The sequence below is a fragment of the Arvicola amphibius genome, chromosome 2 (assembly GCF_903992535.2).
Source record: "Arvicola amphibius chromosome 2, mArvAmp1.2, whole genome shotgun sequence".
Taxonomy (NCBI): Eukaryota; Metazoa; Chordata; class Mammalia; order Rodentia; family Cricetidae; genus Arvicola; species Arvicola amphibius.
Genome location: NC_052048.2, coordinates 5,122,867 through 5,150,002, shown reverse-complemented (window position 1 = coordinate 5,150,002; position 27,136 = coordinate 5,122,867). Strand labels below are relative to the sequence as shown.

Here is a 27,136-nt window from a genome sequence, read left to right as displayed (position 1 = left end):
GGAAGTCAGGCTTGAAGGTTCCCCATACCCAGAGAAGTGTGGGCAGGTGTGGTGTGCACGCATGTGGTCCCAGTGTTCTAGAGGGCCAGGAATCCAAGGCTGGTTTAACCCTCCCAAGAACAATGGCACTTTCAGCATTAGCGATGGTTGGCAGGGGCCATCCTCTTGAATGAAGGCCACAATTTTCTCACTATATATGTTTCAGCTTTTTAGAAACTGACATTTATATGTGTGTGCATATGTGTGCAGGCACATGGAGGGGACAACCTGTGGGAGCCAGTTCTCTCCTCCCACCTTGTGGGTTCCAGGGCTCCAACTCACTAGTCTTGACAGCAAGTGCCTTTGCCCTGCGTCCATCTCAGCAGCTCCCTAAAGATTAACAGGTGCCATTGTGGCCTCTGAGCATCTCTACAGATGTCTTTGTTCTCTGCCTAAGGGTTTCAGTGTCAAGACATTCAGTTCCCATTCAAGTGTGGATTTTACTTCTAGATTAAATAATGAGGAGAATGCAATGAGGGTTTATAGTTACACGATGTGGGATTCCCCTCTGTATGCTGTGAGTACCATTGGTTAGTGAAGGACTGCTTTGAGCCTATAGCAGAGCAGAGCAGAGCAGAACAGAGCTAGGCGGGGAAAACTAAACTGAATGCTGGGAGAAAGAAGGAGGAGTCAGAGAGAAGCTCTGTAGCCCGGCTGGAGACAGACACCAGAATCTTGCTGTAGACCATGAGCCTCGTGGTAAAATATAAAATAATGGAGATGGGTTAAATTAAGATGTAAGAGTTAGCCAGAAATATGCTTAAGCTATTGGCCAAACAGTATTGCAAATAATATAGTTTCTTTGTGATTATATCTGGAGTCTGGGTGACTGGGAAACAAAGAAGCCATCTCCTTCAACAAATGTGTTCCCTTAAAGACTAGTGATTGAAATGGGCCACTTTCAACCACTTTAGGCTGTGGGCATGCTCTAAGGCCTGGCGTGTCTTGTACGTCTGATTGTATTATATTCTATCTTTCAGTATACTCCACCATTGTGTCTCAACAGGGCTTTTTAGATGAGGAGTCTCCCCACTATGGTCCCCTGTCCTGCACAGAAAGACATCAGCCTCTACCAGGGAAACTGGTAAGCATGAGATTTTTTTTTTTAATTACTTAGGTAACAACTGTAATTCATCCATTAAATCAAAATAAAAATGTAGCTCAAACCAGGTGGTGGTTGCACCTCTGTAATCCCAGCATCCAGGAAGTAGAAGCAGGCTAATCTCTGTGAATCCAAGGACAGCCTGGTTTATGTAGTGCATTCTAGCCAGCTGGGGATATACAGTGATACTCTGTCTCAAAACAAAAACACCCTAACCTACACAGAAAAGAGAGGAAGAAAGATAGGGGCTGGAGAGATGGCTCAGGGGTTAAGAGCATGGGCTGTTTTTCCAGAGGGCCTGGGTTTGAGTCTCAGTACCCACCTGGCAGTTCACAACCACCTGTAACTCCAGTTCTAAGGGATCCAACACCCTATTTTGCTCTCCTCAGATACTTTAGGCAAAATACCCATATACAGAAATAATAATAATTTAAAAACCATTCAGTGTGTATGAACGAGCTAGGAAATCTATATATACTGATTATCTACAGAAGATTACCAGACAGGCAATGGATCCCTTCCTCTTTTTCCTTCTTAGTTATACCATGTGGTCTAAGAGGCAGCAATACGGCCTCTTGATTACAGAACCACGAGGCATTGTGTAGCTGGGCTTGCCCCTCATTCCCACCCACTTCCCCAAAGCCTAGTTTCTGTCTCAGCAGGAGCTGTGGGGACTGGGTGGCATTTGAGCAAGCCATTCGCCTCCACTGCTGGGTGTTCTCTCTGGCTGTGCTTTGGGTGAGTGCAGGGGTGAGTGAACCCCTGGGGCCTCACGCACAGGCAAAGGCTGTACCTCTAAACCAAACCAAACCCCCAGTCCTTTTACTTTCTATTTTGAGACAAGATTGCACTGAGTTGCCCAGGCTAGCCCTGCATCCATTTTGTGGCCCAGGCAGATCTCGAACTTGAGATGCTGCTGCCTCTGCCTCCCAGGTGTTGCCATTCTAAGCCTGCACTTCCAGGTCAGACTTGAATACACAGCTGGATTTGCTCCTGCTCTGTGGCCCTGGATAGAAGTCTGAGAGCTTTGCTCTGTAACATCCTCATGTTGGGGCCAGTCACATCCTGCCTACTTTTTAATCTTTGAAATTTTATCTGTTTTTATTTTATGTGTGTATGGGTCTTTGCCTGCATGTGTGTCTGTGCGCGGCATGTGTGCAGTACCTACAGAAGCCAGAAGAGGGCGTTGGACCCGTGGGCACTGGAGTTATAGATGGTCGTGGGCCACATGTTGATGCTAGGAACCAGAAACTGGGTCCGCTACAAGAATAGCCAGGGCTCTGCATAACCACCCCCAGCACCTCTCTGGTAACTTTTTGAATGTTTTTTTTTTTATTAATTGAGAATTTCAAATGATATATTTCGGTCATATTTCTCCCCTCCAAACTCCTCTGAGGTCCACCCCCACCACTCAGCCCATCTCACTTCATGTTTGCTCGACCTGTCCCTGCCCCGATGAGGGTTTTTTTTTTTTTTTTTTTTTTTTTTAAAGGAACTATCTTGAAAACTGTGGGGTGGAACTCTCCTTTAGACAGTGAATAATGCTGGTTTTTCTGTTTAGAAGCAATCCTGCCACAAACCACAGTGGAGGCAAAAAGCAGGCGCTTGGCAGGGACCCTTGACCTGGAAAGACCTGTGTCAGTGCAGGCCTCTGCTAGGTGAAAGGACACGCCCCTCCGTGCTGCCCATGTAGGTGGGGAGGGGCTCCTCAGAAGAGATAATAATAACAATGATATCTGTCCAGGGAGATATATTGGATCTTTGTCTATGGATTCAATTAATATATACCTGAACATCCACCCTATAACCAGGTACCATTACATCTAATTAAGAACAAGCCCTAAAATAGTAATACCTGAGTTCAGAAAACGTTCCGTAGATGATGGAATAGCAGGTGGGTGGGGGAAGGAGAAGGCTTTGGGAATGTGGTGAAAGAATCTGACAGGTGTTCTGTGGACAGCAAAACCAGGGCTCCGAGAGAAGACCATGCAAGCTTCGTCTTTGCCTGTGGAGCAGAGCTTATGCGGGTTTAGAGGAGCAAGGAAGGGAAAGAGGGTGGGACCCGGGGCTGTCAGGCCAAAGGTAACAGAACTGCATCCTGAGAAGGGCTCAGAGCCAGACAGCGCCAGCGCCAACACTGCCTGCGTGTGATGGCGGACAGAGCCTAGTGTGTCCCGAAAGGACAGAGGGTGGCAGAGGTTACAAAGACAAGCCTAAGAAGGAACGTAAAGTGGTTTGCGAATCATTTAAAGCAGACAAGGATCAGCTGCTTGGGACAGGTGTCGGGCTAGACTGGTGACCTAAACCAGTTTGTTTCATTCCCTGAAACCCTCAGCCAAACGCCACCCTCAGGGTAGAACCGTGCTGCGTCCTGCACTCTGCGGTGCCTGACGACTGCATTAGCTCCCTCCACAGTCCCATAGGGCCATGCTAGGGTAGCTCCCATTTTATTGTATAGACTTCTGTGGGACTGGAGACAGAATATGCCGGGTGATGCTCCACCACCACGCTTCCCTGGCTCCTGGCACCTTTTAGTTTTCACTGAAAAGTTTTTATTTTATTTTACGTGTGCGATTGTTTGGCCTGAAAGCATTTAAATGCACCATATGTGTGCCGGTGCCCACAGAGACCAGAAGGCATCAGATCCCCAGAACTCAGCTTGCAGAAGGTTCGGAGCCATTGGCTGCTGGGAGCCCAACCTGGGGGCTCTGAGAGCAGCTCGCACCCTTCAGCACTACGTATCCCGTGGAGAGCTCTCATTGCCAAGAGGAAGAAACAGGAACGTCAAACATGTTTTGCCTGAGATCCCATGTCCCTTTACATAGAAGAGAGTTAGGGCTCTGAGTGGAGAAGCTATTTACCTACAATCCCACAACCTGCAGGAGCAAAGCCAGGATTTGAACCAAAAGATTGTGACTGATAGAAAACCATCTCGTACCCCCAAAACACAACAACCGCGTTCCCCAGAAGGAGTGGCTTGTCTTTGCAGTCTGCTTCCTACAACGCTTTTGGTGGGTTCTGATCACAGGGTCCCACAGCTTTTCCCTAAGGAGTCTGCAGAGTTGCTCTGAGAGGCCAGATGGTAAATATTTTATCTCTTTCAAGCCATGTGGTCTTCATGGCAACTATTCAGCAGCACTGCTGAAACACACCAGAAGCCACTGACGGTTCACTAATGAACGGCCATGGCTGAGTTCTAATAAAACTTCACTTATGAAAACAGGCCGTTGGTTGAATGCTGTCTTCTTAGTGGCTCAGTGGGCAAAGGCTTTCTGTCCTTCACCCATCCCTCAGTTTGTTTTGTTTTTGTTTGTTTTTAATAAACACTGGCTGTTTCTGCCTGCATGTAACTAGGCCTCTAAGGGTTCTAGGTTAAAATGTTAAAGAATCAGATTGGTTTTCACTTTTTCAGACACGGTGCAACCAACCTCTTGGGTGAGAAAGAGCTTAGTCTTTAAGGCACTTTGAATGGGAAGCTCACCTCCACCCTCATTCCTTCCTTCTCAATAGATGCCTTATATCCTGACGGCCTTACAGAAATCCCACGGCTAGAATTGACATCCGTCTCATGTGCCAAGAAACCAATCCGTGCTCTGTGTAAAAGAACCCCGGAGCAGAAGGCAGATGGAGCTTCGCACGTGACAAGAGGACCCCAGTATGTCAGATCACGGCTGTCCCCCCTTCTCCTGTATTTTATCTGATATTATTATTTCTTTGCTATCTTTTGGATGGAGTTTCCCCTAGCTCTCTGAGCAGTACGTCTGGAATCCAGACGTTGCTTTTGAATTTCATAAGACGGCTTTGCAGGGTACACTACAGACTCACTGCTAAGTTAGCTGAGGTAAGCCACGGACATTGTTTGTGTCTATTGACCTGCACTCGAGTCTCCAGACTCCGTTGCTCTCCCCTGCCTTTTAAAGTCAAAGGACTAATCACTGAAGCACGCCTGAGCGCCTGAGCATCTGTTGGTCTGGCAGGGTTAACTCCCCAGTGAGCGTCCTCTCTGCTCCCAAGTGGAGGAAACAAGACTTTGAATTGCAAATGTCATATTTTCATTTTTGGTTGGCTTTTCTGTCCTTAGTAACTTCTCTCTGCAGGAGATAGAGGCTTCCTGCTTGACTAGAAGTTGACTGGAGTGGGAGGGGGCTGCTGGGAATGATGACTCAGTTTGGCTCCTGCTAACCTGCAGTTTTTCACCTGCAGAAAGCTACTCTCTTCTCCACTGCCAGGTGCCCTGTCCCCACAGGAGGCTCCACCTTGGGTCCAGAGGTTCTAGACTGCACCAGGATGAACGAGGACCTCAGTGTAGAAGTGAGTATGGACAGAGATGCTTCATTTCCGGCACTGCCAGGCTCTAGTCCTCTTTGGAGGCTGCTCCTCCTTCCTCCCCTTCTTTACAAGAAATATTATGGGACATCCTGGAAATCACATATGTAAGGAATATCCAGCTCCAAAGCCAGGAAGTTAAAATTCAATCATTTGGGTGCTTTCTGTTACTCACGTTGCATTGCATAAATGACTGGAGAGATGGTTCATTGGTTAAGAGTCCTCCTGAATGCTCTCACAGAGGTTCAATTCCCAGCACTTCAATGATGACTTACAACCATCCCTAACTCTAGTTCCAGGAAATATGACACCCTCTTCTGGCCTTTCTGGGTACTGCACCATGTGGTGCACATACACACATGCAGGTAAACACCCATACACATAAACAAATCTAAATAAAAATAAAGACAAGTTCCAGGGTGAATGAGTAAAGGGAGAGTTGGGTGGAGCGCTGAACTTGGTGCTATATCTTTTTTTTTTTGTTATTTAAATCTGCTAATGCCACAATAAATCTCACCAGACAGTGGCTTTCCAGGAACTGAGATCAAGGCTAGATGATCTTTGTGGCATTGGCTCCTTATCAAAGAGTCCACCTTGCCAAAGGCAGGCACAGATGGTACTCTGCTGAAGATGACAGTGACCTGGACCGCCGTCAGAAAGGCCATTGTGCAGCCACCCCAGGCCAATGGCTGTACTTGGTGTACCTTCCTTGGAGTGGGGATCCGCCCATCCATAATTCTTCACTGGAGTGAAACTCTCACCCCAAACAGTTAGTTAATTTTGTAGATGGTGTCACAGAATTGAGAAATGCCAGAATACTAGAACACTTGATTGTTCTTCCCACCCCTGACCCAAGCAAAAAAAAAAAAATGTAGTTCTCTGTCCCAGCGTTCTATCCCTAGACAATCAGCAACCTTCTTTCCCTAGAGCGCCGCCTCTCATGAAGTCTCTGATAAAGGGAATCAACACTGTTTGACCTCTGGGGCCTGACTGCTTCTAAAGAGCATTAGACTTCTAGTCTACACCAGGTCCTCAGCCCTGTTGTACGGAGGGCCCCTTTCTTCCCCGCTGGCTCACACACATCTGAGCAGCTCCTGGCCTGTTGGGAACAGTACTTCAGTGAACATTGGTGCATAAGCCTCTGTATAAACTGTTTTAAAAAGCTTCTGTGTGTAGGCCCACAAATGGAGTTACTGCCTCTCGTGTGCTCATGCGGTCCCCCCGTGTTTAATGTCTTGATGGTCTACAGACGCTGGTACTCTGCCACCAATCAGAACTCGAGGATTCTAGTTTCTCTACATTATCCCAACACCATGTGACTGTTGCCAGCTCAGAGAATGCAAAGCGAGAACCCAAAGGGTTTGATTTGCATTTCTCTAACGAATAATGATGTCTGTCATCTTTGCATGTGCCTGTTGGCCCTTATCAATTTTCCATGTAAATATGTCTCCTGAGATCAGAGGCCCCACTTTTAAAATGGTTCTCTCTCTGCTTTCTTTGAAGAGCTGTTTCCATCCTCCCACTTTATGTGCTTGCGTCCACTTCTATAAATTTTATATAATTTCTGATATGTAGTTGTGTGTACTTTTCATACTGAACAATTGATGCATGATTTATTTTCATCTGCGCCCACCTTGCTGAGAAGCTAGGACAAGAGAGGAAAAAGACACGAGCCTCCTTTGCTATCACTTAGCCTTCTTCTGCAGTTTTAATACAGGAAGTTGACCTCAGCCACGTACAGGATGTTTGGTTGTTAGTAATTTCCCTTTTACCAGGCACTAACTTCACAACGAAGAGGGAAGAGACAACAGGAGCTGAGCTAGCATCAGGCACGGTGCAGGGAAGCATTTCCACAGGCTGCATTAACCCTCTCCGCCTCCAGAGTTGGGGCCGGCTCTGCCCTGGCGGAGGAGCCACCTGGAGTTGGGGGAGTTAAATTGCTTGAGGATGACTCAGATAGTAAGTAGCAAACTCGGGGCTAAGTTCAGCTTCCTGTAGCTTCAAAGGACCTGGGTTTCAGCATCCCCTCTTAGCACACTGAGTTTCGCTGCTTCCTTCATTAAGGTCACTCGTGGCTGTACTGAAGAGATTCCTGCTTGGCGCATCTGACAGGATCTGGTGATCTGTTCTGTGGGGTCTTGGCCAAGTTGTTTCATCTGTGATCTTGACATTCATTTAGAAACAGGAGTCCTGGAATCACAGTAGAAACATCTCCAGCATGCTGCTGGAAGACAGTCTGGGTCCTCGGTCTGGGTCCTCTGCCGAGGCTCACACCACCCTCTCACAGCCCCAGGAAGCTGTCTGAGTCTGTGCGCAGTACAGTGGCCTAAACTGCAGGTTCTCTACACTGTCACTCTGGGCTTCTGCTCTCTGTAAATGCTTACAGCCTAAGATTGCTGTCTCCTCCAGCCTGCCCCCACTCTGTCCTCTGAGCACATCCCTGAAAGCCTCCCTTCACCTGGCACCCCGCCTCTGAGCATCTAATGGTAAGCTTAGTGTCCTCATGAATCATGAGTCCAGGGATTAGAACACGTACAAAGTAAGCATGAGCAGAACCTGTAATCCATGTTCGTCCAAGTACACAATGATGGTGGCCTTTCCCTAACCCCTGGCTGTCAGCCACGGTCTCTGTCCCTCTCTACAACCTTACGATGAACTTCTTGCCTCACACCTGTGTTCCTACCTTCATTTCCCTGGCATTGCCTTGTGGTTATCTTGTACCTCAGCCAAACCAGGAGGCTGTGCCGCCATGATGGTGAACCGTGCAGACCTGTCCGGGCGTTCCCCTGCAACAATGTTGCTTCTCCATTGGGCAAAATTCTGTTCCGTTGCCAAGGCCAGTTTCAAAACCCAGCTGCTTCTCAAGGCTTTTTGTGGTAACTCGGATTTTTAGTGCTCACGAATCTCCACTTCTTGAGGGAGGGTTTGCTAATGTTGGGTGGGGGGATTTAAGGTCAGGTTTCCCTGGGTTACCTAGGGAATGCTGCAGAAAAACCAACCCATGGCCAAAGGGCCTTCCTGTCTGGACTCTTGCACCAGCTTTTCACGGCCCCAGTAACTAGGTTTAAAATTGAAATTTATTTTTAAACATTTTCCAAGCAGGGAGGGGAGCGTATCACAGTCCCCGAGTGGAGGTCGGAGGGTAATTTTTGCAGGAGTCGGTTCTCTCTTCTACTGTGCAGATCCGGGATCAACCTCAGGCAGTGAGCTTCTTACCTACGGCACCGTCTTGCTAGTCCTGACTGGATAATTTTAGAAGACTCCTATAGCTCACACTGCCTCGAACTCACTGTCTAGCCTAGGCTATCCAAAGTCTTTGGTCCTCTTGCCTCGGCCTTGTGTGTGCTGGGATTCTAAGTGAGCAAGCACCACGTCACCAGACTCAAGGCCCTGATAACTGTGTTCATCCTTTCCTGTCAGCGTGGTCGTCACTCACTGTTTATTTATCTGTCTGGGGAGGGTAGCCTGGGGTACTCACGTCATGGTGTGCATGTGGAAGAGAGCACAACTCGCAGTTGATTGGGAGTCATTTCTCTCCATCCTCTGTGTGGTCCCTGGGACTGTGATGCAGTCACCAGGCTTGGTAGCGGGCACCTCTACTTGTTGAGCCATCTTGCTGGCCTTGGTTCCTTATTTTCATCCTGTATCAGGCAATAGGCTTGGTGGAGAGCATTAGATGGGGACACAGAAGCAGTTTGTCCTTTAATCAGAATGTGAAGTCTCCATGGTAGATACCCATGGGCTGTTGGCATGCCGACCCCTTCCCAGGAGCTCTCCGGGTCCTCGATCTCTGCAGAAAGCTTACTCAGCACTGTCGAGAGTTCTCAGCTCACCTGGGGCTTCTGTGTCCTTAGCTCTAGAGAGAGAACCCTTCCTTAGTCACTAATCAGTGTGTGCCCAGCAACCTGAGTAGGCGTGAAGTCTTGTCCTCATTGCTGCAGGCTGTAAGACTGACAGGGAGGGCTCAGCGAGGTGGCCATGTTGGGTCTCTCACCTGTGCTCCTAAGGTCCCAGGATTTATTTCCCACATTTCCCACTTCCACAGAGAAAGTTCCACTCTTTCATTATCTAATTTTATCACAATGCAAGATGAAACCGAACACCAGTGTTGGTCAGAGGGTCTTTGAGTGGGTCAAGGGGTCAGGCATGGAGAGTCTCAAGGGGTGTCCTGCAGTGTTCAGGCGTCCTGTGCAGGGCGTTCTTAAGGAGAACAGAACTCGCTTAGGGACCCATGAGAGAAGCAAAGAGAGATTACACGGAAGCATGTGGACGGCATGTGTTTCCTGGGGCTCCACAGCGATGTGGAGGAAGATTCAGTGTGTGAGAAAACAGACAAGAGGAGCCTGGGATGCGAAGCGGCTGAGACCACAGGACGAGTACACAAAGCTCACCCTACTGCCTGCTCCTGCTGATGAATTTTTAGCCGCATGAATAAAGTTTGGGGCTGAGCAGACCTGGATGAAGACTGGCCATGTATTAGCTGTGGGAACTTGTACATGTGGTTGCACCTGCCTGAGTTTGTTTCCCCTGCGGAAGGGGATGCTACTTTGCAAGGCCTTTGGGTATCTACATGCATATATACAAACACACTCCTCTGTGTCTATTACATATGGACCTACACATGTGCCTATGCAGCTAAGTTCCTGCCTACTGACTCATGGAAACAAGCCACGCAGATGCCACGCAGCGGGAAAACAGTGGTAATCCGTGGCCCGCTCTTCTACTTGCCAGTCAGCAGGGAAGCCTTTCTTTTCGACGACCCTCCAACTGGCATCCCAGGGCCATCACCAGAATGCAGATTTTTGGTCTGTTGGCTCCAGGCAGACATAAAGTTTGGGGCTTGTTGAGTAAGGAGGTTGCTTTTCCTCACATCTACACGTCTTTGAAATCCTTGCTTGTTGGCCACACTGCCCACAGCCTGACTACCTCAGCCTCGGCCAGTCCCTTTTCTAGGTCAGCAGTTGAACGCTATACCTCACGCTTCAGCGCTCTCAGAGGACACAGGGTGAGCAGAGCTTCTGAGATGTACAGACAGTCCCGCAGTGCTGGGCACAGTGGTCAGGGGCACAGACCCCGGCCCTGTCGCTCCCTCCACAGGCTGCGCCCATCTCCTTAGGGTCCTCTGAGTCACAGTGATTCCCTCCAGGCAATGGCCCCTCCTCAGCCTGCCTGCCTCTCCTCAGGCACTGACTTCTCTCTTGGACTAAAGAGTAGGCAGCTGTTCTCTTAGTGCCTTGCAAACCTGGGTACATGCTAGGCGCTTGTTCCTGCCCTGAATGTCCAAGAATTATGGAGTTCCATGATGGAGCACTTGGGGGACTGAAACAGGAGGGTGGACTGAGTCTGAGGCTAGCCTGGGCTACAGAGTGAGACCCTGCCTCAAAACAAAACAAATCAGATGTTCCCTTCTTCCACTGGTCTCTGATGTGTGCCTACAAAGAAACTTGGTAGTGTATGTGAATTTGCTGGTTCATATAAAAGACTTTTAAAATTTTTATGTGTTTGGGTGTGTTGCCTGCTTGCATGCATGTGTACCACATGTATGCAGTGCCAAAAGAGAGAACTGGATCCCCTGGGACTTGAATACAGACAGCTGTGAGCCACCATGTGGGTGCTGGGAATTGAACCCAGGTCCTTTGCAGGAGCATCCTGTTCTCTTAATCACTGAGCTGTCTCTCCAACCTCAAGATTTACACACGTGTGTGTGTGTGTGTGTGTGTGTGTGTGTGTGTGTGTGTGTGTAAAACCAACCATGCATGTGGGCACTAACAGAGGCCAGAAGAGGGAGCTCCTTTGGAGCTAGAGTTTCTAGAAGCTGTGTGGTTCTAGAACACAGGTGCTGGGAACTGACCTCGGGTGCTGTGTAAAGCAGCAGGTGCCCCGCACTGCTGAGCTATCTCTTCAACCTGGCTCCGCAGTAAATGCCTGCCAACAGTTTCTGTGTCTTTGGCCCAGAGTTAGAAGGATCAGAGGCAGCAAGCTCAGAGGCTTCCTCCTGTCTCAAAGAGCGAACGAGCTGGAGATGAAAATCTGTTTAAAAGACCTTAACTGGCCGGGCGGTGGTGGCGCACGCCTTTAATCCCAGCACTCGGGAGGCAGAGGCAGGCGGATCTCTGAGTTCGAGGCCAGCCTGGTCTACAAGAGCTAGTTCCAGGACAGGCTCTAGAAACTACAGGGAAACCCTGTCTCGAAAAACCAAAAAAAAAAAAAAAAAAAAAAAAAAAGACCTTAACTGTTTTAACTGTTTTTCCTCCCTTCGATTCTTGTTCAGGTCGCGACTTGTTTCTGAATGAGACAGGTTGTCACCGGGAGAGCAGTCACCGAGGCAGAGGGTGGGATCAATATGATACTATTTGGGGGATTTTCTGGCTATTGTCTGTCCTGTTTTCTCAGGCTGTGTGGAGGTGCAGCATTAATAACCTTGGAGAATAAATAACATTGCCAGCTACGTGATTGGGCCGTGCTGATGTTGACTGATAACCGCTTCTAAGTGAACCTTTCAGTGCTGGGTGTGCCCCACGGGTCTAAGGGTGTGGTGTGCTTGGGGTTAGAAAGAAAGGGGGAAAGAAATAAGGAAATTTCATTTTGTTTCTGTGCCTGTTCAGCCACACATTCTTCCTCTCTTCTGAGCATTTAAATGGATGCGGAGTCCGGTCTTAGGTCTGCAGAAACTCTGGCTGCATTCTTTTCTGTCTTGTTAATTTGATTAGCAGTAGCTGGCTACACTCAGCCCAGGAGTAAAATTTCATTGGCAGCAGCGGTCCATCAGGGGGAAGCTCTTTCCACTTCTAAAGAGTAGTTAAAGCAACATTTTATTGAGAACAGCCCTAGAAGATTATCTAGGCTAATGAATTCCTAAAATCCCATTTTCTTTCCCTACTGTTCTTTCTACTTTCTTTACTATATCCACATTGACATACTGTTTCTCTCTCTCTCTCTCTCTCTCTCTCTCTCTCTCTCTCTCTCTCTCTCTCTCTCTCTCTCTCTGTGTGTGTGTGTGTGTGTGTGTGTGTGTGTGCAGCCTATAAGAGACTCTCATTTTGATCCATGCCTTGCCAACCCCGCCCTGTGGTAACTCCTGCTCACAAGAGCTAGGGCTGGGGCCTGGGTTTTCATGCAAATGGGATCAGGTCTCTATTTGAATGAATTGCCTGAGAGGAGAGCTTGTTCCTCCTGAGTGTTTGCTTCATGGAGTGAGCCAATCTGCCACAAGTAAGTCAGACTCCTACCCAAATTTACTCTATTTCTTGGTTTTCTGTGCTTTTAAAATATGTTCAGCAGATTCTTCCTCAGTCTATCCAGGCCACAAGGTTGTTGGTGGGTTAAGGTCTTATAGGAGTGTGGGATAATGGTTTAAACGGGGATTAAGTTACTCCTATCCCACTCCACCATACATAGACGTCTAGAAGATCTTCCCTCCAATTCTCCTATACTGCAACCTCAAATTTGAAATGAGCTTTGAAGAACAGAGAGCCACCCCCTTTCCTCTGTCTATTCTCATGTAATGGATGAGCGTGTTCCTGAGATACACTTACGAGAGGTGAGGGTTGAGTTCTGCTGTGTGTCATTACCTGGGGGCTGAGATTTATAAACATTAACAACTTGAGAGTTGAATCTGTCTGCTCCCGCAGTGACTATAGGGAGATGGATGGCCACGCAGTTTGTGAGGTTTCTCCCAGCTCGCACAGGACATTGGTGTAGTCAGTGAGCACTTGACAGTTGTCAGAAACACTTCTGAGAATGTTTCAGCGCAAGAGATGGGAGGTTTTCTACTGTGCAAGCAAGGGCCCTCCGACTGCACTGTCTGAGGTTACAGTGAACAGAACACTGTAGGGCACCCTACAGACAAAACTTGTCTGTGGCCTCTAGGAGCAAATCTTACATGTTTACTATAGGTGTGTTTTGGCTTTAAACAGGACAACCAGGCTTTTAAAATAGAAGTATTGTTACTAAAAGGTGAAGTGTGTTCCTCCCTCCCACTTTCGGAAGCCGTCTAGCAGGGCATGAACACACTTCTGCCTACATTCAAGCATTGAGCACCAAGGCGCCAGCGGACAGGGCCGGCGTTAGTACTGCAACCGCTCAGAGCGGATGACATGGAAACACATTACAATTAATATTTAATTTTTAAAAGATTTATCATGTGTCTATGTGAATGTATGCACATATATGTGCAGGTGTCTGTAGTGACTGGAAAAGGGTGTCAGAACCCCTGGAGATGAACTTACAGGTTGGAGCGAGCCACCATCGGGTACTGGGGACTGAACTCAGGTCCTCTGCAAGAGCCACTGGCTCGCCGGGCGGTGGTGGCGCACGCCTTTAATCCCAGCACTCGGGAGGCAGAGGCAGGTGGATCTCTGAGTTCGAGGCCAGCCTGGTCTACAAGAGCTAGTTCCAGGACAGGCTCTAGAAACTACAGGGAAACCCTGTCTCAAAAAACAAAACAAAACAAAACAAAAACAAAAACAAACAAACAAACAAAAAAGAGCCACTGGCTCTCTGAACTGGCAAGCCCTCTCTCCAGCCCATGTTTGTATTTAACTCTTTGTAAGTCTAAACAGTTTAGGCACTCTCTTTTCCTATACCCCATGTCAGTGCATACCCAGAGTTAGTCTGTGCTGGAGAAGACACTTGTGTTTAGTTCATTGTGGCTCAGAAGACTGACTGCTTCCCAGACCCTTGGCAGACTCTTCCTCCTCGGCCTTAATTCCTTGCATTTCCCCCTGAAAACCCTCTGTAGAACAGTTTTGGGGAAATGAGATTACATATGCATGTATGTTGTTTTAGTGTACATGTGGAGGACAGAGGCTATTTGTGGTTGTCATTTCCTTCTTCCCACCATGTTTCTGGTTTCCAGGCATTGAACTCAGGTCATCAGACTGGCATCAGCCCCTTCACCTGCTGAGTCCACTCGTCTCCCCTGACGTCTGTAGATTTTAACAAACTAAATAGATGTAGACAGAGCTCCTGCCCGGCATGGCCAAGGCTCTTGGTTCGTCATTACTGCTAAAACTAACAATGAAATACAAATAACAAAAACAAGCCCTCACCAGGGCTTTCTGTGGCCTGACACTGGCTGTAGCCTTGGACGATTCTGCATTCGATTGATCATACTATGCACACCTATGTGCAGTTATGCGTGTTTACATTTCACACTGCCTGCGGCTGCTTCAGACATGCCAGCATGATAGCACTTCTGAATTCGGCTTCCCTTCCTAAACGCATAACAAGCAAGGCATGACAAGCAGAGCAAGCTCCCAGGAAAAGCCCGGGGCTTTAAAAGGAAGCACCCAGCCAGACCAATACCCACCTTTGCTTTTTGAAAGAGCATAAGTGTATACATAAATCCTAGTGCTGCAACCAGATCGTCCCTACTTGAGAACCCTTACTATAAATGTCAAGGCTCGAATGAGACTTTTACAACTTCCACAACTTGCCCTGGCAGTTCAGTACTGCCTTTGAATGGAATCATGGGTGTTGGCCTGGTTGTAATCTATCAAATCCTAGCAATATGGGTTAAGTCTAAAGTGTATAATTTTTCTCTCAAGAAACCCAAGAGCCGTTTCAGGTCTAAAGTTGGATGCTGAGTAGCTGTCTCATAAATAAAAATGTGACACATAGTGCAGCCCTCTGACAAAAACAGGACTTGCGTGTGTGAAATAAACTCCATCTGACCTCGGGGCTTAGCATTTGTTTTGCTCAAAGATGTATCAGGTTTTCTCTAAAGTGGGGTGTTGTTTGTGAGAACGGCTCTGAGAAAGTGTGCGGATGAAGATTCCCTAAAGGTCCCACTCCCCAGATCTTCCCCGGAGCCCAGGAAATAGTGGATTGATTTAAAGCTGTTGAGGATACTGGCCTAAAGCTGTCAAACCACTGACCATGCATCTCCTTGTCCTCTGCAGGAGAATGGTGTTGGTCGCCTGTATTCTGGGAGCTTGCAACAGCTCAGGTTTGTCCTGCTTTTGAACTTGGGTGCACATTCCGTGGGTTTTTAACAAAATCACTTGCCCTCCATGTTGAAGGCATTTCTTGTCTCCATTCCTCAGGGAGTCTCTCACACAACCCTCGGCCAATCACACTTCATCCTCAGAGAGCACTGTGACTTCCAGTGGTGAGTAGAGGCAGGACAGAGAAGGCTGGGGTTCTTGTTACAAACTGAGCCCTGGTGTTTGGCAGCCTGCTAAGGGGCGTGCAAATAAGAGGGGCCTAGGCAAATGCTTCGTTTGCATGGCTCTCACAGCCAGCCTCTTTCTGTCCCCAGACTCTGGATCAGACACTTTGCACATGACTCCTGGGGACCTTGACGGCAAATCCCTCTGTGAGGAGGAGGAAGCAGGATCGGCCTCTGCCATGCCAGGTACACTGTCACGGGGCTCAGGAGCCACTTCTAAGCCCGCAAACCCCTAAGTGGCACCTATGAGCTAGTCAGGTCAGTGGCTCTGGGAGCTTGATAACGTGGGGTGTTCCTCTTCAGAAAGTGATTCTTATCAAACACCTTGATGCAGTCTGCTCTGCTGTGCGAGGGTGATGGTGCTGTCTCAATTTGATAGGCAGAAGAAAGGTTAGGATATGTTATAGCAGGCCTTAAATATTGTCGTCTGACAGAAATGGTTTAGACCTTGGTTAGGTCTCATCATGTCAGTCCCAGCCCTAAAATTTAAGGAAAAACAGAAAACTTCCATAGAAGGAAATCATATTTTCCAAAAGAAATTGATACCTTTTTTGCTCTTATTTCTTATAGTCATTCATAACCCTCGACTCTTCCAGAAGAGGGAAGCACAGGGTTGAGGCAGTGCAGGCTCCATTCTGTGCAGGGTGTGCAAAAATGAAGAGAAGTCACTACACATGACAGTGTCCCCAAAGTGTCCCTTTCCTCAGCTTGACAGCCCGGTATCTGGGACTGTCCACATCACAGTCACTACCTTGCATGCGGTATTTGCAAAACTACGTGTCAAGCTGCCGGAAAGCCAAGTTCCAACCACTTCTTCCACGTAGCTCTATAGTAGAAAAAGGCTGCTTTAGCCCGGGAAAAGCTTAAAGAAACAGCTAGCCCTGTTTAAAAGGCCGCTCCTACATCCCTGGCTGTGCACTGGCAGACGTGCGTGTGCTTGGGAGTCATCTGGCTGCTGTCACGTGTCAGCCTTTGCTTTTGCTGGTCTGGCCACATCACCACCCGGCTGTCTCTTCCTCTTTTGCTTGTCACTGCTTCCCCAGTCTTTCACTGCTTCCTCTTCTCGCAGGAACCAGCCCAGCTCCGGATAAAGCTGCAAGCCAGGACTCCGTGAACGCAGACACGGCTGCATCGCAGCTGGTGAGGGTACCGTCCATGCTAACAGCAAAGGCAGTGACAAGCTTTGAGGATCCAGCTGTCCCTTCAGATTTACATAATGCTCTTTGAAAATCTTATTTTACTCTCTCAAGATATTAGGAAACAAATTCGAGCTACTAGAATTTAATTATATGGCTAGGGTATTATCGTCTTGGATAAGCTTGGCGATGCGTCCAAGTGAGAATGACCTTGCTTCATGTTGAATGTCATTCACTCGCTAATGCATCCTAGATCAGAGACAAGGTGATGAATGCATCGTTGCATACAGCTACACAAATCAATAATGTGTGTGTGTGTTGTGTGTGCGTTGTGTGTGTGTGTGTATGTGTGGTGCATATGTGTGTTTTGTGTGTATGGTGCATTGTGTGTTATATGGTATGTGGTATGTGTGTGTGTGGTGTGCATGACATGTGTGTTGTGTGCATGTGTATGTGGTATGTGCATTCGTGCATGTGTGGTGTGCGCATGTGTATGTTATGTGTGTTTTGTGTGCATTGTATGTGTGCGTGCTTGTGTGTGTATGGTGTGTGTATGTTGCATATATGTTATATGCGTGTGTTGTGTGTGTTTGTGTATGTGTGTGTGTGATGCTGATCATGTGACAAAGCAGACAGTCAATGATTGTCATGAGATTACTGGTTTGAAAGAAGAACTGGTTGGGGTGAAATTCGGGAGGGTCACGGGAGGCGCTGTGAGAGCCACATGGTATTAAAGGTTAACGCTAAACACTCATATGAGAACTCCTTTCATGAAGGAAGATCCACTGCCACTCGTGAGAATGGTTGAAGGATAGCCTGGAGACTTTGGTCTAGGGCCATGATTCTCCAGGGCTCTTGCTTATATTTTACTACTTTTGTTGTATGTATGACGGTCCATTGCCACATGCATCAGTGTGTAGGGTAACCTGCTTCATGGTTCTCCAAGGATTTTTCTTAGACATTACTTCCTCTGTTGTGTATGTAGGGCTAGGAAGAAGGTGCCTACTGGATATATAAGTATTGTTCTCGCCAGCTCAGCGCAGCATCAAGAACCACAAAAATCCATGCAGGTAACTCAGGAAAGCTACAGGATGAGGGTTTGGGCACAGTGAGGTAGATAACAATGCTAATGTCTAAAGGGAATGGGGTGAGTGATGGGCACGTAATTTGGAATCCTCCTTCCATGTGGAGTAGAACTAGGATGGAGTGTTGGCTGCTGTAGATGCTGCTGTTTCCCCTTCTTAAAAAGGGCAGAGGAAAATAAACTCAGGATGTTCAGTTTTTCATGGGAGACTCTCCTGGGTGTGGGTGGAGATTCCTTTCATCTCGAAGCAAGGTAGTCATGAAGAAATCTTAAGAACAATGGGTTATAAAAGCGGTGGAGGGAAGGGAATGAGTTCGGACGCTGTTGTCATATTCAGAGAAGGGAGGCGGTGGTGAGCATGAGATCCACAAGGTAAATCACATGAACGACTGAAGGATGCAAAGGTAGGCCAGCTCCAGAGCATAACCTAAAACAGCAAATGATGAGAGAAGAGAGAAGGAAGAAGTGCAGAATTTGAGACGAAACCAAGGCAACACTGTCAAGCTTCAGATTGGAGCAAGGCATCAGTAGCATGTAAGATCTTACAGTTTAACAACTCACCCGAGAATGAGACACACATCTGTGTCATCAGGCAGAAAAGCGAGTGTGTGGGTGAGGTTTCTTAAGGACTGGCAGGTGGCTGAACGTCCCGAGGATACAGAATGTGGTATCCCAGGTTCTGGCTGCTGTGGGTAGAGCAGCAGTGAACATAGTTGAGTGTCTCTGTGGTGGGAAGAGGCATCCTTTGGGGAGATGCCCAAGCATAGCACAGCTGGATCTTAAGGTAGATCGATTCCCAGATTCCTGAGGAACCGAGACACTGATCTCCCTAATGGCTGCACAAGTTTGCAGTCTCACCAGCAATGGATGAGTGATTGCCTTACTCATACCCTCCCAGCACGAACTGTCCTTTGTGTTATTGGTCTTAGCCATTCTGACAGGTGTAAGATGAAATGTAAGATTTGCATTTTCCTGATGGCTATGGATGTTGAACATTTCATTAAGTGTTTCTTAGCTATTTGAGTTTCTTCCTTTGAGAATTCTCTGTTTAGATCTGTGCTCATTTTAAATTGGGTTGTTTCATCAATCTAGTCTTCTTGAGTTCTTTATATTTTATAAATGGGCCCTCTATCAGATGTGGAGTTGCTAAAAATCTTCTCCCAATTTGTAGGCTGCCACTTTGTCCAGATGACGGTGTCCTTTGCCGTACAGAAGCTTTTCAGTTTCATGAGGTCCTGTTAATTAATTGTTGGTGTTAGTGCCTGAGTTATCAGAGTATTTTCCTGTGTCAATGAGTTCAAGACTATTTCCCACTTTCTCTTCTATCAAGTTCTGGCTGAAGGAGTTCTCACAATAAGGATATCCAGTTTTATGCTGAAGTCTTTGGTCGGCTTGGAGTTGAGTTTTGTGCCTCATGATAAATGTGGATCTATTTGCATTCTTCTACATGCAACCATCCAGTTTGATCAGCACCATTTGTTGAAGATGCTGACATTTTCCAGTGGGTATTTCTGGCTTCTTTATCAAAAGTTGAGAGTAAACAGATGGGTGGATTTTTGTCTGGGTCTTCAATTTAATTCCATTGAGCAACATGTCTTTTCTTGTACCAATACCATGCTGTGTTTTGTTTTGTTTTTTAACTATAGCTTTGTAGTACAACCTAAAATTGTGAATTGTGATGCCTCCTGCAGTTCTTTTATTATTTGGGATTGTTTTGGCGATCCTGGTGGTTTGTGTGTGTGTGTGTGTGTGTGTGTGTGTGTGTGTGTATGTTTTCATATGAAGCTGAAAATTGTCTTTTCAGAAGCTGTGATAAATTGTGTTAAAATCTTGATGGGGATTCTATTAAAATTGTAGATTACTTTAGGCAGGATAGAATGACCATTTTTACTATATTAATCCTACCAATCCATGAACATTGAAGCTCTTTCTACCTTCTGATACCTTCTTCAATTCTATTCCATTGATAAATGTTTCTGTTTTGTGCCCAAATTGTGCTGTTTTTATTGCTATAGTTCTGTAGTACTATTTGAAATCAGGAATGGTGATACAGTCCTGATGGTTTTGGAGGCTTTTGTTGTTGTTGTTGTTTTGTATTTTATCATTCAGGGTTGTTTTAGCTATCCTGAGTTCTTTGTGTTTCTATGTGAAGCTGAGATTATTCCTTTCAAGATCTGTGAAGAATTGTGTTAGAATTCTGGTGAGGATTACATTGACTTTGCAGAAATGCTCCTTCTGTTTCTATTTTGTGGAATAATTTGAGGTGTATTGGCATTAATTATCCTTTGAAAGTCTGGTAGAATTCTGTGCTAAAATCATCTGGCCCTGGGATGTTATTTGGTTGGGAGACATTTAGTTACTATTTCCATCTCACTAGGAGTTACAAGTCTGTTTAAATTGCTTATCTGATCTTGTTCATCTTTGGTAGGTCAATATATTGAGAAAATTATCCATTTCTTTTAGACTTTCCAATTTGGTGGAGTACAGGCTTTTAAAAAGTATAAATCCTCATGGTTCTCTGGATTTCCTTGGTGTTTGTTATTATGTTTCCATTTTCTTCTCTAGTTTTGTTAATTTGGATCTTGTCTCTTCACCTCTTAGTTAATTTGGGTAAGAGTTTGTTAAACTTGTTGATTTTTCTCAAAGAACCAACTCTTTGTTTTGTTGATTTTTTGTATTGTTCTCTTTGTTTCTATTATTGATTTCAGACCTGGGTTTATTTCTTACCACCTACTTCTTTTGGGTGTGCTTGCTTCTTTTTGTTGCAGACCTTACAGGTATGCCTTTAAAAGTATGAGATCTCTACAGGTTTTTTATATAGGCACTTACTGCTATGAACTTGCATCTTAGAACTTTCTGCATTATGTTGTGTAAGTTTGGGTGTGTTGTATATTCTTTTCCATTCATTCCAGAAAGTCTTTCATTTTTTTCTTCATTTCTGTCTTAACCCATTTTTCATTCAGTAGTGAGTTATTGAGTACCCATGAGTTTCTAAGCTTTTTGTGGTTTTTGCTGTTGATGGTGATATCCAGTTTTAATCTGTGATGGTTAGATAGGATGGAGGGTGTTATTTCAATTTCCATGTATCTGTTGAGACTTTTGAGTCCCAGTACGTGGTAATCTTTGGAGAAAGTTCCATGAGGTGCTGAGAAGGAAGCATATTCTTTTGTGTTTGGGTGAAACATTCTATAAGTATCTGTTAGGTCCTAACATCTGTTAGCTTCAGCATTTCTCTGTTTAGTTTTGTCTGGAGCGCTTGTCTATTGGTAGGAGTGGTAAGAAGTCAGGTCCTGTCACTCTGTGAGGGTCAATATGTGATTTAAGCTGTAGTAATGTTTACTTTGCCAACTTGGGCGTCCTTGTGTTTGGGGCACAGATGTTAAGAATCACAATGTCTTCTTGGTAGATTTTTCCTTTGATGAGCAAATAGTGTCCTTCACTATCTTTTCTGATTAGTTTTGGTTTGAAGTCTATTTTGTCAGGTAATGACACTAACTTGGATGGGGTGATGTTTCTTTTTAATATTACAGTGTATTTCTTGGATGCAGCAGAAGGATGGATCCTGTTTTTGTATTTAACATGTTAGTCTGTGTTCTTTGATTAATTGGGACCATTGATGTTGTTATCAATAAACATAGTTGATTTTTGTTATTTTGTTGTTGTGGTGTGGTTTCCTCTTGACTCTTTTGATTTGATGGTCTGGGATTATTTATTCCTTGTGTTTTTTTGGGGTGTGGTTAGCCTCTTCAGGTTAAAGTTTTCCTTCTAGCACCTTCTGTAGGGCTGGGTTTGTAGATAGACACTGCTTAAATTTGGTTTTATCATGGAATATCTTTCTCTTAGTGTGGTTGAAAGTTTTGCTGGGTGTAGTAGTCTGGGCTGGCACCTGTGGTCTCTTAGAGCTTGTAGGACTAGGTCCTCTGGCTTTTAGAGTCGCCATTAAAAGTCAGGTGTTGAGTCATGTGATGGTAGCGCACGCCTATAATGCCAGCACTTGGGAGGCAGAGGTTGGCAGATCTCTGTGAGTTCGAGGCCAGCCTGGTCTACAGAATGAGTTCTAGGACAGCCAGGGCTATGCGGAGAAACCCTATCTGGAAAAACAAACAAACAAACAGCAACAAAAGTTATGTGTTATTTTAATAGGGCTGCCTTTATATGTTAACTGATCTTTTCCGCTTGCAACTTTTGATATTCTTTCTGTGTTCTGTATGTTTGTGTTCTGAATGCTTCTTCACCTTGATAGGCATTTATTTCTTTAGATTATGGAGATTTTTCTTCTAGGATTTTGTGCCTTTGATCTAGGTTTTTTTCTCCCTCCTTCAATTCCCATATGATCTTTTCTGAGTATCCAAGATTTCCTGCATGTTTTGTACCTAAATTTTTTTTAAGATTTGACACTTTCTTGGCTGAGATATTCTATCCTGTCTTCAATGTCTGAGATTCTCTCTTCCATCTCTTGTATTCTGTAGTGATGAGCGGGTCAGCACAACCCGCTCACACAGTTATGCCTGTGTGGTGATCCCTGAAGGTTTAGAGCGGGCAGGGGAAACCTGAAGAGACAAGAACAAACCTTGGCTCAGTCCAATTTTACTGTAACCAGTGCTGGACCAGGACTTCAAGAGTCTGACCCAGATCTTAACCATGTTTGAGCACAGCACAGTTTTGAAAAAGGTATTTGGATAACAACTCAGTCCCAAGTGCACAACACTTTAAGACATATTTACATTGAGAGTCTTTACAGAGTCCATCTGGTTTCTTTGACAAGAATAGGTACTGTTGACTCAGAGATAGTGCCCAGATTTAGGGTCTAGGAGTTTGACTGAGGTAAACACAATGCCTGTGGGTGTCGGGGTTGGCCTGGCCCTAAGATAATATAGAGTCACTTAGGCTGTTGTGAAGCACAGGGACATCACTCATAAGAGTGGGTTTTATGGGAGAGACACCTCAGTGGTAAGAGCGCTGGCCGCTCTTCCAGAGGTATTGAGTTCAGCTCCCAGCAACCATGTACAATGGTTCACAACCGTCTATAATGGGATCTGATGCCCTCTTCTGGTGGAAAAGTGGGCATGCAGATAGAGCACTCATCTATCCATAAAATAGATAATAAATCTTGAAAAAAGAATAGATAAATAAATCTTAAAGAATGGGTTTTATGGTCAAGATTTAGGGGAAAAGGTCTTAGACAAGTAAAAGCAAATTCTGAGTGATAAGGCAGAGCCTTCTCATCAGGCAGCGAAGCATCACCAGGTTTTCAAAGGACATCATCCCTAGAGTTCCAGGAGGAGCAGGCACACACCTCATTCCTTTGTAGAGGTCAGCAGTGTGTTCAACTCTCCTGGCTTCTCCAGCGCTTATCTATGTGCACAGGCTTTTTGCCCTCTACACCCCTGGTACACACACAATTATTTTATAGCAGCTGGTTAATGTGTCTTAAAACATTTGAATGAAGGGCTGTAGAGATGGCTCAGTGGTTAAGAGCATTGTCTGCTCCTCCAAAGGTCCTGAGTTCAATTCCCAGCAACCACATGGTGGCTCACACCCATCTGTAATGAGGTCTGGTGCCCTCTTCTGTCCTTCAGGCATACACACAGACAAAATATTGTATACATAATAAATAAATAAATATTTTTAAAAAACATTTGAATGAAGCTATCCATTCAATTATATTTTGATTCAAGTAATCCTAGCACTTGACTGTGTGAGGAAGGAGGATCACTAGTATCAGACTAGTACGGGCTCATGGTCTACATATTGAGATCTTGTCTCAAATGACAATGAAGCAACCAAATTCTGTGTGTGTGTGTGTGCGCGTGTGTGCGTGTGTGCGTGTGTGTGTGCGTGTGTGTGTGTGCATGTGTGCACGTGTGTGTTTATGTGGGATGAAGTTCTAACAGAATGGATCTTAACAGGCATGTTTCTATAATGCCATGTAAGGCGCCCCTTGCTGTAGCTTGGGATGGCGCTGCATACATCCCCTCACACTGCGCTGTGTTCCTTGGAGGAGGAGCCCTTCTGTGTTGGAGTCCCAATGGCTCCTCCTCCTCATGCATATCACTGGTTTCCTTCGCGACAGCTGTGTCCTTTTACAGATTCTACATTTATGTTACTTTGGCCTCCATGCAATCCTTTCCACTGGCCCTGTCTGGGCCAGCCTTCATTCCCATTCCCAGAGTGCTGCAGGGTGATTTCATAGACACGGGCCAGGAGAGGACAGGAGGCAGGGAGCTTTGCTTCCCACACATGCCAATCAAAAGTTCTTCCAATTTTAGGAAGCAGGCGAGGGACTGGGAACAGTAGAAGACAGAGGGAAGGACAGCACCACAGGAGGTAAGGCATGCGCACGCAACCTCAAGTGACCTGTTAGTGGTTCCGGGTGATACGTCATAGGCAAAGCTGTGTCGGCCACTTTACCTATAACACATTCCGCACCCTGGGATAAGATCAGCCAATAGGATCAAGTCTCGCATCTCATTTCAAATGAACCCTTGGGTCTGACTGCCCAGCATCCGATGGAGCAGGCCTGGTGGCTCAGATCTCTGATGGTGGCACTCCAGAAGTGGAGGCAGGAAGGTTCACAGCTGAAGGTCAACCTTAGGTAAACAGTGTGCTCACAGTCACACCGGGCTACATATGACCCTGCCTTCAAAATAACCCCCAAACAAAACAAAATACAAAACAACGCCCAAAACAAAAACCAAACAAGCAAACCTTATTGAGATATGCTACCGTCATAATCTGAGCATTCAGCTTGCTAGCTGCCTAATTTCAGCCCTTCAAATGCAAGACAAGGCAGGTAAACAGTGGTTCCATAGCCTCAGGAAATTAGTGCAACTATTTGCCGCTGAGGGTTTGCTGTGACTCAGTAGTTACATAAAATCACACATCCTATTGTGTAGATGGTTTGACAAGGTCATGACTTGGTTGCATCTTATGTCTGAGAGCCAAAGTTTGTCTTTAGCCAAGAGTTGTCAACTCTAAAGCCAATGTCATTCATGTTTCCAAACTGCCACAGAGAAAACTGTCACGATAGAGAGATTGTCCTGGAACGGTGAGATTGATGCCATGTTTATCAACGTTCTTTGGATCAGTTGCTTTTCTTCGAGGTGTAGCAAAAAAATCCTGAGAAAAGCACCTTATAGGAGGGAAGGTTTGTACCTTGACGGATACCATCCTTCCGTTGTGATGGGGAAAACGTCCCAACAGGAGCGTGCATGCGTGGGGCAGCTGGTCCCCTGCACACACAGCCAGGAAGTCGACAAACGCTGGTGCTTGGCTCGCTTTCTGTTCACTTAGTCTGGGACTCCAGCCCAGGGGATGGTGCCCCCCACATGCAGAGGTGGCACCATCTGACCCAGTCTAGGAGCTCCCTCGCAGACGTGCCTTGGAGTTCTGTTTCTGTGGTGATTCTAGACACCAAACACCGTTGTTATCAGCGTTGTCACTATAAGTGCTGCAGCCACTGCTGCTTTCAAAGGCTGGACCAGGACAGCAGAGGAGCGTGCAGGCTGTGGGTCTCATGTAGCGAGCTGAAATGTCAAGAGGGCATCAGGGCGCTCTGACTCTGGGCTGTCTTTGGTTTTCAGGCAGCACTGATGCTCTGAGGTGCAGTGCGCTCCTAGCGGCGGCTTAGCTGATTCTCTTACTGTGTGAGCAAGTGCCTTAGCTGCCTGTCACCTCCGACATTTAAATGAAACACATGTTTTAGTGAGGCTGGGACAGAGTAGCATTGGGTGGAAATGGGCTTTCGGATGTTAACTGTTTTTAATCCAATACTTCATCTTCCGCAGAAACTGAGGTTTCCCCACCTCCCAAAGCACCTGCAAAGTTAGTCAGCTTTCAGCAGCGTGAGAAGTAAGTCTCCTTCGCACTGGGTTTGGAGTCTGTTTTTCCCTTGGGTCATACATATGTGAGTAAGTTCTCTGTTTCCTCCGCAGCACTTCAGCTAGTGAGAAGGAGGTGGAGGTGAGTTCAAAGCAAAGGACTACCTTTCTCCTCCTCCGCCCTCCCCTCTGTCCTTGCCTCCCTCCCTCCCCTCCACCTCCCCTTCTCTAACCTTTTCTCTTCCCTATTTCCCTCCCCCTTCTCTCCCCCTCCCTCTTTTCTCTCTCTCCTTTCTCCCTCTCTTCCTCCCCCCTCCATCGCCTCCCCCTCCTTTCCCTTCACCTTCCCCCTTCCTCCTCTAATCTCTCCCCTTCCCCTATTTCCCTCCCCTTCCTCTCCCCCTCCCTCTTCTCTCTCCCTCTTCTCTCTCTCTCTCCTCTCTCCCTCCCTTTCTCCCACTCTCCTCCCTCTTTCTGCCCCTCTCTCTGTACTTCAGATGGTCCCATCATGGTTTTGCACAAGCCAGTTACCAGACTAAGTGCAGGCAAAGCTTCCATGTTCCAGCCTAGGATTCCAGGGGAGGAGGATGCCCCCGCTTGGCTTCACCCCTCTGAGACATGGGTCTCCTCTAACTGCTCTCCTTGTCCTCACTGTTGTGGCCACAGGCAGAATTTCTCAGGTTGTCTTTGGGCCTTAAGTGTGACTGGTTTACCCTGGAGAAGAGAGTCAAGCTTGAAGAGAGGTCCCGGGACCTGGCGGAGGAAAACTTGAAGAAAGAAATTACCAACTGTTTAAAGCTCTTAGAGGTAAGCGAACACTTACAGGTTTACCCCCCACCCCTCTTCTTCTCCCTCTCCCTCTCCCTGTCCGGCCTCAGCCACTCCGGTGCTAGGACCACAGCTGTGAGCCACATGACCAGCTATTCAGTTACTTTCTTTTTGTACATTGTACAGGAGTCCAGTTCCATATTTAGGCATATGAATATACACATTTTTCTCACATCCCTTCTCTATTGTGTGTTTTTGGTTTCCTTCTCACAAATCATTTGACCACAGATGTGAGTTGTTTTCTGGCCTTCTGGTATGTTCTGTAGTCTATGTGTTTGTCCCAGTACCATCCCACTTGAATTACTGGAGGTGGTGTCTACAATACTCTTCAAAATTTATTATGCTTGCTTATTTTGTATGTGGGGGGCACATAACATGGAGCACGTATGAAGGTCAGGAGATAGTTATATTTATTGGGGGCCATGCCATGGCACACATGTGGAGGTGGAGGACACTTGAGGGAATTTTCTCCTTTCACCATGTGGGTCCTGGTGTTTGACCTCAAGTCATGCGAGCTGACAGCATGTGCCCGCTCTTACTGAGCCACCTCGCCAACTGTGTTGCATGGTTTAGAATCAGAAAGCATGGCGCCTCTGATTCTGACCTTTCATTAAATTTCTTCAGCTCTTC

General features: G+C 46.4%; 1 protein-coding gene across 3 annotated transcripts in view; it reads left to right on the top strand.

Annotated features, from left to right (window-relative positions):
• The window catches only part of Irag2 (inositol 1,4,5-triphosphate receptor associated 2), a 51,009-nt gene that overhangs the window by 11,903 nt on the left and 11,970 nt on the right, over nucleotides 1-27,136 (top strand). The window contains exons 2-12 of one of the 3 annotated variants that reach the window (XM_038319221.1): nucleotides 1,046-1,123; nucleotides 4,652-4,796; nucleotides 5,371-5,452; nucleotides 15,370-15,416; nucleotides 15,514-15,578; nucleotides 15,729-15,824; nucleotides 16,708-16,778; nucleotides 24,128-24,185; nucleotides 25,646-25,709; nucleotides 25,793-25,820; nucleotides 26,345-26,485. In XM_038319221.1, coding sequence (XP_038175149.1) covers nucleotides 5,429-5,452; nucleotides 15,370-15,416; nucleotides 15,514-15,578; nucleotides 15,729-15,824; nucleotides 16,708-16,778; nucleotides 24,128-24,185; nucleotides 25,646-25,709; nucleotides 25,793-25,820; nucleotides 26,345-26,485 — 594 coding nt within the window. In that variant the 5' untranslated portion in view covers nucleotides 1,046-1,123; nucleotides 4,652-4,796; nucleotides 5,371-5,428. Of the gene's footprint in view, nucleotides 1-1,045; nucleotides 1,124-4,651; nucleotides 4,797-4,851; nucleotides 4,983-5,344; nucleotides 5,453-15,369; nucleotides 15,417-15,513; nucleotides 15,579-15,728; nucleotides 15,825-16,707; nucleotides 16,779-24,127; nucleotides 24,186-25,645; nucleotides 25,710-25,792; nucleotides 25,821-26,344; nucleotides 26,486-27,136 lie in introns of those variants that run through there. The other 2 variants (XM_038319222.1, XM_038319223.1) reach the window with 2 other exon arrangements.